The sequence below is a fragment of the Chrysochloris asiatica genome, unplaced genomic scaffold (assembly GCF_000296735.1).
Source record: "Chrysochloris asiatica unplaced genomic scaffold, ChrAsi1.0 scaffold00355, whole genome shotgun sequence".
Classification (NCBI taxonomy): domain Eukaryota; kingdom Metazoa; phylum Chordata; class Mammalia; order Afrosoricida; family Chrysochloridae; genus Chrysochloris; species Chrysochloris asiatica.
In genome coordinates, this window is record NW_006408873.1 from 159,297 (window position 1) to 175,179 (window position 15,883).

Here is a 15,883-nt window from a genome sequence, read left to right on the forward strand (position 1 = left end):
GGGTACCAAAGTCCTCACACAGTGGTGGCATTTCCTTGTTTAAACAGATCCGTGCCATCATCCTCATCAACAGTTGTAACTTCCTTCTGTTTTCAGGTGGTAAAAGGAGGCAGCAAACTTGAAATGCTTCAACAGCCATTTTCTCTTTCTGTAACAAGCCTGATTTAGAAAAAATGCTTGTGTTTTAAAACCACATCATCAGCACCACCACCACCACTGAAACACATATGGATTTGCTATGTTCACATTTGTCAGAAATATTTACTACTAAAATGACATAAAACTAATTTGGACCAATTGATTATAGGTGCTCTGTCCTTTAGAAATCAGCATATAAAATAACAGTAAAATTTTTAAAAAAACAAAACAAAATCAGCATGGAAAATACAAACTATCAACCAGGAATCTAGAACAGATGCAGCCATTTTCCCACCTACATCCTTGAGAGACATAACTAGAATATCATAGGATTCTTTCTAAGTGAACAGGAACAATCAGGCGAAGGCAGTTCTTCTCTATTCAGTAACAGGTCCAAGACAGCGTGAGCAGCAGTATGCATACGCCATTGCTCTCCTCCTTATTTCCTCATGATCTTCCTCATGATCATCCATGACTCTCAAGGTTTTCAAAACAGAACTAAAATTCCCATAGTCACTTCACTGCAAAGTAGATCCACCTGGCTAAGTGTGCTGATTCTGTGTTACCGACCATCTGTTAAAATTTTACTAAAATAAGGGCATTTTAATATTGTATTCTCTTTAATTCTATTTGCTCCTGGGCACACCCATAGCCAAGCCTTCCAATGAGGTAATGATGGTTCCACCAACTCATTTGCTCTCTATCCAACATTTTTATGTTCCACTTAGTCTCTGGCTTGAACCACTGACCTTGTAGCTAGCAGCTCAACATTTAACCCTCTATACAAGCAGGGCTCCTTTAATGGGCCTAGTAAACCAAAACCACACCCCTGCCAGCAAGTTGATGCTGACGTGTAAGAAGCCTATCTATCATAGGGTTTCTGAGACTGGAAATGTTTACATGAGTAGACAGCCTCATCTGTCTCCCATGGACTAGATGCTGGGTATGAATCACTGACCAGTGGTTAGCAGTCTGAAGGTTTTCAGTGCTTAACTATTCAGAATACTCAGCCTCTCTTTTTTCCTAGTCTGTCCCAGTCTGGAAGCTCTGCTGAAACCTGTCCATCGTGCATAACCCTGTTGGTATTTAAAATACCACTGGCATAGCTTCTAGCATCACAGCAACACACAAGCCACCACACTATAACAAATCGAAAGACAAATGATGAGACACAGAGAGAAAGGAGCAAAAGTGCTGTTATGTTGAGGGGATTGCAGCTAACATCGCAGAATCAAGTATGAATTGCTGAATGGGAAACAATCTTACTCTGCAAAGCTTCACCCAAGCCACAATAAATATTCAAAAAAGAAAATCAACTAAGGTCTCATACATGCTGCCACATAAATGAATCCTGAAAACATTATGCTGAGTGAACTAAGTCGGACACAGAAAAACAAATACTGTATGACTACATTTATATGAAACATCTTGTTTTTGTTGTTGTTAGGTTCCTACTCCTAAGGACCCTAGGTATAACAGGATGAATCCAGCAACACCCTCAGCACTGTTGCTGTTTGAGCCCATTGTTGCAGTCACCATGTCAATCTATCTCATTGGGAGTCTTCATCTGTTTGTGCTGACCCTCTCCATTACCATGCATAATGTCCTTCTTCAGGGACTGATCCCTCCTAGTAACATGTACAATGTATGTGAGATGAAATTTTACCATCATAGCTTCTAAGGAGCATTCTGGCTAGCCTTCTTCCAACACAGATGTGTTTGTTCTTTTGGCAGTCCATGGAATATTCACTATTCTTTACCCGCACCACAATTCAAATGCATCAATGTGGCGCTGTGAATGAATGCACTGGACTTCAAAGTTGTTTGAACCGCAATGTCGGCGGTTGAAGCTCACTAGTGGCTCCTTGGAAATCCTATAACAGGGTTGCTATGGGTCGGACCTGACTCGATGGCACTTAACAACAACAACAACAATTCTTCTTAAGCCTTCCTTATTCATTTTCCAGTTTTTGCATGCATATGAGGCAACTGAACATACATGGCTTGAGTCACACCCACCTTAGTCCTCAAACTGACATATTTACTTTTTAACACTTTAAAGAAGTCTTTTGAGCAGATTTGTCCAATGCAATGTATCCTCTGATCTGACTACTGCTTCCAGGGACACTGATTGTGAGTACAAGTAAAATAAAATTGTTGACAACTTTTCTCTGTTTATCATGGTGTTGCTAGTTGGTCTGGTGAGAATTTTTGTTTTCTTTATATTATAGTGTAATTCACACTAAAAGGCTGTAGTCTTTGACCTTCATTAGTAATGGCTTCAAATTCTCCTTGTTTTCAGCAAGCAAGGCTGTGTCAGTCATATGCATTTCGTAGGTTGTTAATGAGCCTTCCTTTAACCCTGGCATTCTTCTTCATGGAGTCCAGCTTCTTGGGTTATTTGTTCAGCATACAGATTGAAAAGGTATCATGAAACAATATAACCTTACACATATTGAGGGACTGTAATCAATGAGATGAAACAAAGTGCATGATTTGCTAAATATAAAACTGATACTCTGTTCTGTAAACCTTCACCCAATTCACACAAAAAATTTTTGAAAAAGTTTATGGCAAACCGGAACTCAAAGATTATGGGATTTTCCTATGAACTTTTTGAAGCTCCCTTGCAAGAAAATGCCACTTTGGAGAGATAAGTTATAATGATCTAACAATTTAGATCAGATGGCATAATCAAATTAAAACAAATCAAAATGAACTTAATTGTATGTAAAGTTTTACATCTCCAAACTTCTTAATAACTCTTTCCTGCATCTATAATAATTAACTGTTCTCAGGGTCATAGCCTTGGTACAAACTCAACCATGCTAGAAGCAAACAAACCTCCAAAGAAGTTCATTAACCAAACTGAAAAGCAATTCCAGTAAAAATGAAGTAAAATTTTTAGTTTCTAAGCAATGTGGTGGTGGTGGTTCTGTGCTGTGAAGTTGGTTCCGACTCACAGTGACCCTTAATAGGGTTTCTGAGGCTGTTAATCTTTATGGAAGCAGAAAGCCTCATCTTTCTCCCACGAACGGTAGGTAGTTTCAAACTGCTGACCTTGAGATTAGCAGCCCAACTCGTAACCACTAGATTGATTTAAATACTTTATATAGTGATATGCCAAGTCCTCCTGTGACCCTGTAGGATAAGCACTGACCTGCTAACTGCAAGGCTGGCAGTTCAAACTCACCAGCCATTCCTCATAAGCCCAAGACAGGGTCACTATGAGTTGGAACCCTCTCAATGGCACCTAACAACAACAACAACAAATGGTGATATGAAAACAAAGAAAGTCAGATGGCTTAAGCCAGTAGTCCTGATGTGACGTTATAGGATAAGCACTGAATTGCTAACCACAGGTCAATGATTCAAACCCACCAGCTAGCTATTCCTTGGAAACCCTATTCAGGATTGCTATGAGTTGGAACCAATTTGATGGCACTTAACAACAACAATGACCCTACTAGGATTCAACCTACATGTTTACTCAACCTTGATATTTATCTTTTCCCACTGAAGATAATAAAATTGCTATATGAGATCACCTTTGCTAGCCATATAAAAAAATTATGATCTTCTCTAATGTGGAACATTTACTTCTTTCACTACATAAAGATCTTACCAAATAAAAATAAAAGTTGTCGATGGAAATTGTCTCAAATATAGTCACTTAAGAAGAACTGGATTGGCATGCTTAATAGACTGTAATAATCCAACGTGCACTAGTCTATCCTTAACTGATGCTTGTTTTTGTTGTTGTTGCTAAGTGCTGTCAAGTCGGTTCCAACTCACAGCAACCCTGTACACGGTTTCCAAGGAGCATCAGGGGAGTGTGAAGTGCCAACCTTGCAACTCAAACCGACCTTGCATTAAACCACAGTGCTGCAATAATTTCCCCGTCTACTCAGCTCTCTCCACCTTTAGCCCTCTGAAGATGATATTTTAGAAGGTGGCTGTGGGGTAAAGAATTTAGCTTTATCCAATATAACTGGGTGTTTGTCCTTGGTTCCTGAAAGATAGATATCATTAAACCCTAGGAATTTTGTTACCTTTGTTTATGATGACACCTGAGATTTTATGCTACTGAAGTGACTCTCATTTATTGGCTAGGCCAGAAAACACCAAACAGCCTTCAAATAGCTGACGGGGGAGGGCGGTGGAAGTAGGTGTGATTCAATCCATCCTGTCTAATGTCTAGAGTAGGGGTCTCTGGACATAGAAGCTCCTTGGGCATCCTGGCTAGTGAAAGACAGTGATTGGTGTGGGAAGTTAATACATTCCTGTTTGAGGACATGGAATCTTCACACTGTGAACCCTACCAAACTTGCTTTATGTTGATGCTGATTTGCATCTTTTATAATAATAAAGTTTTAAGTGAATCATTCCTGTGAATAACTCCAGGGGAGCGGTGAGAGCCCACAAGTCAGAAGTGAGATGGCTAAAGGGATAGTTGAAAAACTCCAAATTTGTAGCCAGCACATCCAAAGTGAGGGAATCCCTGGAGACACTCAGTTTTTGCTGTGCTGTTGTTACCAACTTGGTTCCGACTCAGCGATCCTGTATGGGGTTGCCAAGGCTTTCAATCTTTGCAGGAGCAGAAAGTCTCAACTTTCTTCCATGAAGTGGCTAGTGGGCTCGAACTACCAACCTTGTGGTTCACAGTCTAGTGTTTAGCCTGTGGAGTCACAGTGCTCCCATAATGGTAGTTGGTGTTGTTGTTTAATGCCATGAAGTCAGTTCCTGCTCATAATGACACTGCATAGGTTTCCAAGTAGTGGCTGGTAGGCTTGAACCACCAACCTGGTATTTAGTAGTCCACTGTTTATCCAACAGTGCCACGCCAGTAGATGGCTATAATTGGAATCTGATAAATTAGTCCATATGTGATCTAAACAGCAAGTGTTCACTGTTTCTCAGGATGCTCCCATTCCTTCAACTGTAAACAAAATACCAAGAATGCTGGCCAGTGGAGTCAAAATCCAACAAATGGTCAAATCCTTTCATATGTTTCAAAATTAATCTGTTTGAAGAATATAAATTATGTTCTCTACAAGAACATAGTTTATATGCTTTTTTTTTTATTATTGTGGTTATTATCAGAGAACTACAAAATCCTAAAATCTGTGATATTGTGCTATGAGACTATTGCTGTTGCTAAGTGCTGTTGAGTCAGTTCCAACTCACAGTAAGCCTGCATAGGGTTTCCAGGAGGCAGCGGGTAGGTTTGAACTGCTGACCTTGTGGTACACACTCCAGTGCTGATCCTACAGTGTCACTTTATCTACACATAATACAGGTACTTTACTTTGTGAGGATACTATGGGACTATCTAGACTTTTCCAGACAGAAAATAGTAAGATAGATAGGGGCAATGAGAAAGGACAGAAAAGAAAATGGGGAGGGGAGGAAAGTATTATTTTGACAGAAGACCCCCGCCCCTCTAAAAAATAAACCAAACCCGCTACCATGTCGTTCATTCCGACTCACAGCTACTCTCCAGGACAGAGCAGAACTGCTCCCAGGGTTTCCGAGGGTGGGGATCATTGTGGCCTCAGACTGCCTCGTCTTTCTCTCATAGAGCAGCTGATGGGTTTGAACCATGGACCTTTCAGTTAGCAGCCCAATGCTTAATCCACTGAACCACCATGTTTTGATAGACGGCAAAGCAAATGTATGCTCATTTATACAAATTTACATAATGAAATATGATTATCACACAATGATTTGGTCTTTAAAACTGACGTTTTGATTACATATAAGAAGCTCTGGTAGCTACGTAGTGGTTACGAATCGGGCGGCTAATCTCACAGTCAACAGTTCAAAACTACCAGATAAAGATGAGGCTTTCTGCTCCTGTCAAGATTTACAGCCTCGGAAACCCTATGCAGGATCACTGTAGTGGTTACGAATCAGGCTGTGAACTGCAAGGTCAGCAGTTCGAAACTTTCTGCTTCCCATAAAGACCTAAGCCAATAATAATGACTTTTCTTCTCTGTCTTTTTTACTGTTTCCTTGATAGTGTAAAGTCAGATATATAAATCTTTGTGAAGAACAGTTACAAGTTTTAGGGAATGATAAAGTTACTATATTTATGTTACAAGTCTTAAGTAGCAAATAATTCTACAAAAACCTATTTCTTCTATAAAACGTTAGATTTCTAAATTAAAGTAAACCCTCCATACTTGACTATTCATAAAGTTATATACAGAAGAGATTTAATTATGAACAACAAACGTCAAATTTACCTAGTCCCTTACCACTAAAGTCATACTTCTTTGTACAAAAATGAAATAAAACGCAGTATTCTTTCTTAAGAAATAAAAACTACTGACCTTTGCTTTGAGTTTCATCCATAATATGGTTTCACCATTTTAGTTTTTATTTCAAAAGTAGTAAGGTCTTTGCTTAATGGAAGTAGCAAGATAATGAAATGATTTATTATCAATAATACAAATATATTTTCACCACAACTTACCTAGTACGCTGACAAAAGCATCGAAAAGATGAAATGTAAGCAGAGGCTCTTTCAAGTGCCTGTAGTAATCAGCTATAGTTTTAAAGACATCTTTTTCAAATCCTAAGTACATAGGCTGCTTCAAATCTGAACAATTAGGCCCTAGTTTTAAAAAGGAGAAAGAGAAACATTAATGGGGCAATTAATTGGAAGTATCTGTCTTTATGTACGTATGTGATGTATACAAATACGTAAAATCAGAAATGCTTTCATGGGGGAAATGATGGTACAAAAGGCTTTATGTCTGAACACACATACTCTTTCCTACATGCTCTTCTGAAAGGCACTTTTATTAAATACAAATAATGATTGTTTGCTATGAAATATTCAATATTTTCCCTAGTCTTGATACATGTAACCAAAATACTGATTAACTCAAAATGTAATAGACTAGTTAGAAAGAATTTTTTCATTATTTCATCATTGCTATAATATAAAATCCCAGAGCTACTGAGATGAATGAAATAATCAATTATGCCTCTGACTAAATTATTGCAGAGTCGTAAAAATTTATAGTTTTTAGAAAGATACCCTGATAAGGAGATTTTACATTATGGCTTGTTCATTCATTCTGACTCAGAAAATAATGAATGACACAGGAAACATCAAAAGTCTAATTCAGAAAAGGACAAGGAATGAGGGCTACCATTGCTGATGTCAGGTGGAGCTTGACTGAAACAAAGAACACCAGAAAGATGGTTACTTGTGTTTTATTGACTATGCAAAGGCATTCACTATGAGAATTACAACAAATTATAAATAAACTTGCAAAGAATGGAGATTTCAGAACACCTAATTGTGCGCATGCAGAATCTGTACACAGACCAAGAGGCAGTTGTTCGTTCAAACAGAACAAGGGGATTCTTCAGGTTTAAAATCAGAAAGGGTGTGTGCCAAAATGGTGTGTGCCAGGGTTGTATCTTTTACCATATTTATTCACCCTGTATGCTGAGCAGCATTATGGTAAATGGAGAAAAAATTAAAGTTGTCAAGGATTTCATTTTACTTGGATCCACAATCAATACCCATGAAAGTAGTAGTCAAGAAATCAAACTACACATTACAGTGAGCAAATCTGCTGCTAAAGGCATCTGCAAAGTAGTAACAAGTAGAGTAAAGTATGGACTAAGGTATGCCTGACCCAAGCCATGGTATTTCAATCATTTTATACGCATGCAAAAGCTGGATAACAAATAGGGAAGACCAAGCAGAATTGATGCACTTAAATTATAATGTTGCTGAAGAATACTAACTGAAAGCAGAACAACCAAATTTGTCTTGGAAGAAGTAAAACCAGAATGCTCCTTAGAAGCAAGAATGAAGATCCTTGGTCTTTTGTACTTTGAACATGTTATCAGCAGGGACCATTCCCTGGAGAGGATATCATGCTTGCTAAGATACACAGTCACTGAAAAAGAAGAAGATTCCCAACGAGATGAATTGATACAGTGACTGCGACAGTGGACGCTTGTGAGTATGGCACAGGAAAGGGCAGTTCTGTTGTACAGAGAGGGTCACTTTGAGTTAGAGCTGACTGGACGGCACCTCACAGAAAACTATTTGATCCTTGGTCAGCAATTGAAAGACAGTGTTATCAAGCAGAGTCACACTGCAAAGTTAGAACAACTGTAGGAAGCATGGAAGACGCTGGTCCTGGCTAAGCTTCTCTCCAGAATTGGCAGCAAATGACGCCAACAGTTAATACAAAGACCACAGATTTATACTGGCAAGTTGAGAGAGGATCTAGAAGTGTCTGTGCCCTGAGACCATGGCAAGTGGTCCCCTGAGGTACAGTTGGGCCAGCCTTCTTATTTCCATTACAGCAAGGAAGAAAGAAGGTGTGTGACTGCACTGGCCAACTCTCGGTCAAGCAGGAACACAAGACTCAACAACTGAACCCAAACAGACCTCTCCCCACTGCAGAGCAAAAGAAGCAGCCAAGAAAAGTTTAAAAGGAAATTATTCCTACAGGATTGTTCTAACTGAATAAGCTAAAAGGAACAGTTAAAAAAAAAAAAAAAAGCAAAGGGCTTCACATTTCAACACCACTGGGACATTGTGAAAAATGGGTCTCCTTGTGAAAAATGGGTTATATGGGTTTCCAAGGAGCAGCTGGTGGGTTTGAACCGCCAACCTTGTGGTTCAAACTGATCAGCACCACACCAGGACTCCACTTTAATTTTTATAATTCATATAAAATAATTTACTTTAATTGGCAAAACTGAAAATTATTAAAGATCAATATGTGGTATGACATTAAGCTAATAGCAAATGTAGCCAATTTTTCTTGTTCCCGCCTCTGAAACATCCCAAGCTTCAACAATTAAAATAATTAGCTTGATAGGTCTCAGCAAGCTATACAGTGCTACAATTACTCCCTACCAGGATAAGTGCGTGGTTCAATCTAATGCCCTTTGTGGAGCATTTCACATCCTTTTTGGAAATAGGAAAACTACTAGTTCATAGTGATCACTGTGAGAGGTGGCCATATTTTTATGGTGTTTCATCTCTTAATCATCTTGAACCTCACAATGTATCTTTTTTTTTTAATGTAGTGGATTTTGTTTGTTTCACTGTTTATTATTGTGAGGCTGGCACAGGACCAGTTGTGTTCTGTTGTACATAGGGCTACTATGAGTTGGAACTGACTCGATGGCACCTAACAATAACAACAATTTTTTTAAATAAATGTTATTCCTTATAGATACTTTATTTTTGCTTCCCTTTTTAAAATCCACTTCATTTATAGTGACCTATATAGGGGTCCTTGTGGGTAATGGGTTACACATTGGGCTGCTAAACATTAAGATCAGCAGTTCAAACTCACCAACTGCTCCTTGAGAGAAAGATGAGGCTTTCTGTTTCTGAAAGATTTACAGCCTCAGAGAGCAGTTCTACTCTACCCCAAATCAGGTCATTGAGTCCGAATCAATTCAATGGGAGTGAGTGAGTTTTAGTAACCTACACACACAATAAGGAGCTCTGGTAGTGCAGTGGTTGACGAATCGAGCTGCTAATCTCACGATCAGCAGTTCTAAACTACCGGCAGTTCCACGGGAGAAAGATGAGGCGTTCTGCTCCCGTACAGACTTACAACCTCGAAAACCCTGTACAGGGTCGCTGTGAATTGGAACCTACTCCACAGCACTTAACAACAACAACACACACAATGAAGGAAAACACAGTTCACCTGGTTTGTACAGCATCCATCTGTGGCTAACCAGGAGGCTGGCCAACAGCAATGGGTAAATGATCTACAATAAATGCAGCATGACCAAAGGGAAAGAAAGGAGTCAACACCTAACAGAAAAGGCTTTCAAAGTATATACGCTAGTTTTCTATTTCCTTGTAGATGAGGAATCCAGACTTACAAGAGTTAGGAGGACAAGGAAGATGCCATTATTTAAATGAGCTCAGAGTAAATTTGGGGGGGGCTAAATAGATTTCTGGAAAAATCTGTAATTTTATAAGACTACTCAAAAGAGTCCTGCTATGGTGCTGTGGATGAATGGACTGGATTGCAAAGTTGCTTTGAACAGTAAGGTCAGCGGTTCAAGCTCACCAGCCGCTCCTCAGAAACTCTACACAGGGTCGCTATGGGTCAGAACTGACTCAGGGGCACTTAACAACAACAATAATCACAAGGAGGCTTTTGTTCTTTGATACATGAAGAAGCATCTTACTGTATGTCAGCCATTCACGAAGCGTTGTACTTGATACCTGTGAGACATATTCCCTGTTTCCCAGATTTCCCACCTGGTCACATACCACCTTACCCATGAGGATCAGCACCAAGAGTCACTCCCCCATCTCTCCTCTCCATTACTGTGTAATACCAAGTAATCTAGCCTTTCTGCATAAACTGATGCTTTTATATGTCCATCTTACTTGAGGGAAATGTATCCTCTTCAATACATTTTCGTAATTATTGTTGTTGTTAAGTGCCGTTGAGTTGGTTTCAACTCACAGTGACCCTGAACAGGGTTTCCGAGGAGCAGCTGGTGGGTTTGAAATGTCAACCTTATGGTTCACAGGCCACTGATGATCCTACAGCGTCTTACCAGGTAATCACTAGAAATTCAGCATCAGATTTCTAGTAATACACTCTAACAGGTTTGTTATAGTGACTTTGTTCATTCCAAGCTAACCAACTTCCAAATCCTTGACATGCCAGAAGTTTAGAAATGAGTAATTTCCTTTTTATATCTTATGTTTTGTCATTTCTTTTTCTGGCCAAAAGTATCATTTAAACTGAATTTACTTCATACAGTTCACAGGAATAATAAAAACCACTCCCCACACTAAAAGCACAGTATTATGCATCTCAAAAGTTCCAAAATAAAAACCAATAGTCAATAAATATTTTAATATTTCAACCCAGAGGACTGTAGGCTTCACACGAACCAACACTGCTAATCATATTCAGAATAGCATTCTTTCATCATTTTCTACCTAATACTACTAAGATTATCCACATTACATTCATACTGAGTTCCACTGTATAAACAAACAAAACTAATTTCAGTTAAATCTCAGGATCTAGACATCTACCTACCTATATGCTAATATTGCTATTAAATGCCACTGAGTCAGTTCCAACTCATAGCAACCCAGTACTCCTAGGAGCAGCTGGTGAGTTTGAACCATCAATCTTGTGGTTCAAACTGACCTTGAGATGGAGTGCTTGTCCTATGGCTCCACACCAGAATTCCATCTATATGCTGTTGTTGTTGTTGTTGCTATGTGTCGTCGAGTCAGTTTCAACCCATAATGACCCTGTACAGTGTTTCCAAGGAGTGGCTGGTGAGCTTGAACTACCGACCCTGTGGTTCAAATCAACTTTGCAGTTCAGCATATTAACCTACAGTGTCATGCCAGGACTCCATCTATATGCCAGTCCTACCCAAAAGGGAAGAAATGACTTATCTGGGGTGATTTGTGAGGCTCCTGGATGAGGCACACAGTCAAGCATTTGGCTACTACACCAAGTTGGCAGTTCAAACCCACCCTGCAGCTCCAGGAGAGAAAAACCTAAACATATGCTTCCAAGAAGATCACAGACAAGAAAACCCTCCAGAGCAGTTCTACTCTGTCACAAGGGGGTCACTAGGAGTCAAAACTCAACTCGACAGTAGCCAACAACCACAATAAAAGCCATTCTAGACCAAACAGCACTATTATAAATCTGTCAAAAGAACTGGACTTTTATGAAAATAACTTTTTTGGACTCAGCCATTAGCCATTAAAATTCCTTCTTTGCGTTAAGCCTTTTGAAAATCCCCAGAAAAAAATGGTAGTGTTAGCGATCTATTATCCTCAGAGGAACCACACTGGTCCAGAGCCCTCATCTTACATCCAAATCACAGAAACAGCCTTTCTTGGATCTCTTCATGTAGGTTCGTTTCCTTCCAAACCCATCATATCAGTCTTCCAAAACATCACTCTCCCACTTAAAATATTACCCATGAAAATCCCATACTAGTCAAGGTCTGCTGAGCAAATGGATATAAATACAAACACATAAAAACTGATATAAAAATAAATGCAGGGGATCCTTAGGAATCTATGTAAACTGTTAACAGGCAATATCTGTTATAATATCACATGCAATATCACTAATGTCCTTTTTTCGAATGGTGAAGCAATAAGACAAGATAGTATAGATTTTATATCTGCAGTGTTATGGCATCCACTAGAAAGGGCAAGCACTAAATTTCATTAAAAACTTTCTATAACTCAGTCCTTTCATTAAGCCACAAATAAATTTATCAATAAAAGCATAGTTGTTGCTATGAAGTACCATGGAGTCATCTCTGACTCACGGTGACCCTGCACAGGGTTTCCGAGGCTTTAAATCTTTGTGGAAGCAGAAAGCCTCATCTTCTCCCAGGGAGCAGCTGGTGGGCTCAAACCAAAAACCTTGTGGGCCGTAGTCCAGTGCTTATGGTATGGAGCCACCATAGTGGTGGTGATAAAAAGCACAGGGGTGGTGATGTGCCATCGAGTCAATTCTGACTCATAGCAACCCCGTATAGGGTTTCCAAGACTGTAAATCTTTACAGAAGCAGACAGTCTCATCTTTCTTTAATGAAGTGACTGGCAGATCCGAACTACTGACCTTGAAGTTAGCAGCTCAGCTCATAATCCACTATGCTACCAGGGTTCCTTAAAGCATAGTACTTCATTCCAAATAGCTAACTCTCAGTATCACAGTTTCAAATCAGTGCTGAGGCCATTATGCAAAAATATTTTCCAATTCAGGGCACTAATTACTGTTAATTTTATAAAATTGGTAGGTAATTAGTACTTACAATTTGCCAAACACTTCATAGCTGACAGTACCCAATGAGGAAGTTCTTCTACAGGAAAAGGAAAATAAAAAAGTAATTTTTTCAATTAAAAATAACTCAAGAAATTATATGCAATCTTGGCACAGTGAGAATGTACTGACTGTCCACGTAAAATATGAAATATATGTGCAGATGATATATATATCTCACTTTTTGTTTCAGAACATTTAATTGTAAAAAATCATGTCTTTAAGGATACGTCACACATCTTAAGCCTTTAGTAAAAACAAGACATCTGACAGTTTGTTTCAAAGAAACAAGCCAACAGACAAATCAACTATCCTGAGAATTGCAGAAGGAAAAAAAAAAATCAGACAAAAGCAAAATATTAGCTATCAAATGTATTCATGAAACCAGTTCACAAACACCCAAGAAAAGGCAAATTCTGTAAGTCCAATATAAGTATCCTTTTAAATGTTTCCATTATTAAAATATTTTGAGTGAGAAAGCTCCAGTGACATGCAGAAATGTGCCATGAATATTAACCAAAATCACAATCAAACCCACTGCCATCGAATCGATTCCAGTTCTCAACGATCATACACAGAGTTTCTGAGACAATAAAACTTTACGGAAGCAGAGTGCCTTCTTTCTCCCCTGGAGAGGCTGGTGGGTTTGAACCACTGACTTTGTGGTTATTAGCCCAATACCTAAGCCCACAGCACCAGTTGTTGTTGTTGTTGTTATTGTTAGGTGACCTCAAGTACATAGTGGCTCACAGCGACTCTATGCACAACAGAAAGAAATACTGCCCGATCCTGGACCAACCTCATAATTGTTGCTATGCCTGAGCCCATCACTGCTGCCACTGTGCCAATTCATCTCGTTGGGAGTCTTCCTCTTTTTCTCCGACCCTCTACTTTACCAAACATGATATCCTTCTCCAGGGACTGGTCCTGCATTACAATATGTCCAAAGTATGAGAGACCAAGTCTGACGATCCTGGCTTCCAAGGAGCACTCTGGCTGTATTTCTTCCAACACAGATCTGTTGGTTCTTTTGGCAGTCCAAGGTACTTTCAAAATCCTCCTCCAACACCATAACTCAACCACATCAATTATTTTATGGTCTTCCTTAATCACTATCCAGCTTCACATTCATATGAGGTTATTGAAAATACCAAGAATTGGGTCAGGTGCACCTTAGTCCTCAAACTGACATCTTTGCTCTTCAACACTTTAAAGAGGTCTTGTGCAGCAGATATGTCCAGTGCAATATGTAGTTTGATTTCTGCTGCTTCCATGAGTGTTGATGGTTGATCCAAGCAAAATGAAGTCTTTGACAACTTCAATCTTTTTTCCATTTATACGGATGTATTTATTGGTCCAGTGATGAGGATTTTTGTTTTCTTTACATTGAGGTGCAGCCTATACTAAAGGCTGTGGTCTTTGGTCTACAACAATAAGTATTTTCAGTCCTCTTGGTTTCAGCAAGCAAGGTAGTATCATCTGCATATCACAGATTGTTTATGAGCCTTCCTCAAATCCTGATTTGACTACACAAAGGCTTTCAACTGTGTGGATCATGACAGCACCACTAGGTACTATCATAATGTAAAATTATAATAGAGACATTGCTACAAAAAATCCAGGGAACATTTGGTGGAGTCTCTTCCCTCCAGGCCTCGCACAGACACCAGATGAACCAGGCCAGCATCCACTTCTGCATCCTCTCCACTCCCTGAAAATTACAAGATGCTTGTGGAACTGTGTTTGATCTAATGAACCTGAGGTTTGTGAAGTACTCTCTTCTTTCTGAAGAACTTACATAATAAATTGAAAGATGCCAGGTTATCTAACTGGTACTCTAAGTGTTAAAGTTTGCTACACTCAGAAAATGTCAGAGGATTTTACATGTATTTCAAAGGCTACACTTCCCTCATTCTATGTAAGGTAATTTAAATGTTGATATTAACATGACAACTCATGAATTCACAAGTCTATTCATTTTTGTCTTCCAGAGTCCTTCAGTCTTGATGCAGGAATATTGCTTCAGGTTTCAAAAGACATTTTGTCCCTGTCAGACAATATGCCTCTTTTCCTTCTCGTTAACTCCTCAGGCTTCTCTGGTCCAACTCTGTCTGCTGCCCAGGAGCTCCCAGTCCAAAAATATATTTACAAAAACCACAAAAGCACAATTGCATCTTCCCACATCTGAAAGCTCATTCTAGTTCCATCTAATCTCAGCATTCAGAGTTGAACAAAAAAGAAGGTCCAATAGAAGAATCTATCCAATTCTATGGTCCATCCCTTATCCATTGGAAGAAAGCTGGAAGCTTTATAAAACCAGGCTGGGATTGGAGCTCACTATAGGAGTCCTGCTGCGATGGCACACAGGAGAAGCACTGGACTGCTAACTGCAAAGTCCATGGTTCAAATCCACCAGCCCCTCCTCAAAAACTCTATACAGAGTCACTATAAGTTGGAACTGATTAAGACAGCACTTAACAACAACAACAACAACACAGGTACCACAGGAGGCCTGGTTGCACAATGGTCAAGCACTTAGCTGCTAACTGAAATGCAAATGGTTTGAACCCACTAGTGGCCCCTTAGGAGAAAAGACCTGTTGACCTGCTCCTAGAAACATTACAGCAGAGGAAACCCTATTGGGCAGTTCTGCTTTGTCATACTGGGTCCCCCTGAGTCAGAAACAATTTGATAGTGAACAGCAACATGTATACCATATTTTTCCAAATAAAAAACAGAAATAGATGACTGACAAAATGCTTTCTTTTTCCTGATAGGTCAACCAGTTTAGATGAAAAAGTATAAAAAGTTAAAGCATTTCTAGCATTTTGAAGACCTATATTTATTAAAGTAAATATAGGTCTTTAAATGGAGTCCTGGTGTGGCACCGTAGGTTAATGTGCTAGACT

At 39.2% G+C, this 15,883-nt stretch overlaps 1 protein-coding gene across 1 annotated transcript in view; it reads right to left on the reverse strand.

Moving 5' to 3' along the window:
* The window catches only part of DEPDC1B (DEP domain containing 1B), a 96,295-nt gene that overhangs the window by 1,338 nt on the left and 79,074 nt on the right, over positions 1-15,883 (reverse strand). Inside the window, exons 6-8 of the mRNA XM_006876136.1 lie at positions 12,967-13,014; positions 6,617-6,757; positions 7-159 (exon numbers count right to left, since the gene is read on the reverse strand). Coding sequence (XP_006876198.1) covers positions 7-159; positions 6,617-6,757; positions 12,967-13,014 — 342 coding nt within the window. The remainder of the gene's footprint in view (positions 1-6; positions 160-6,616; positions 6,758-12,966; positions 13,015-15,883) is intronic.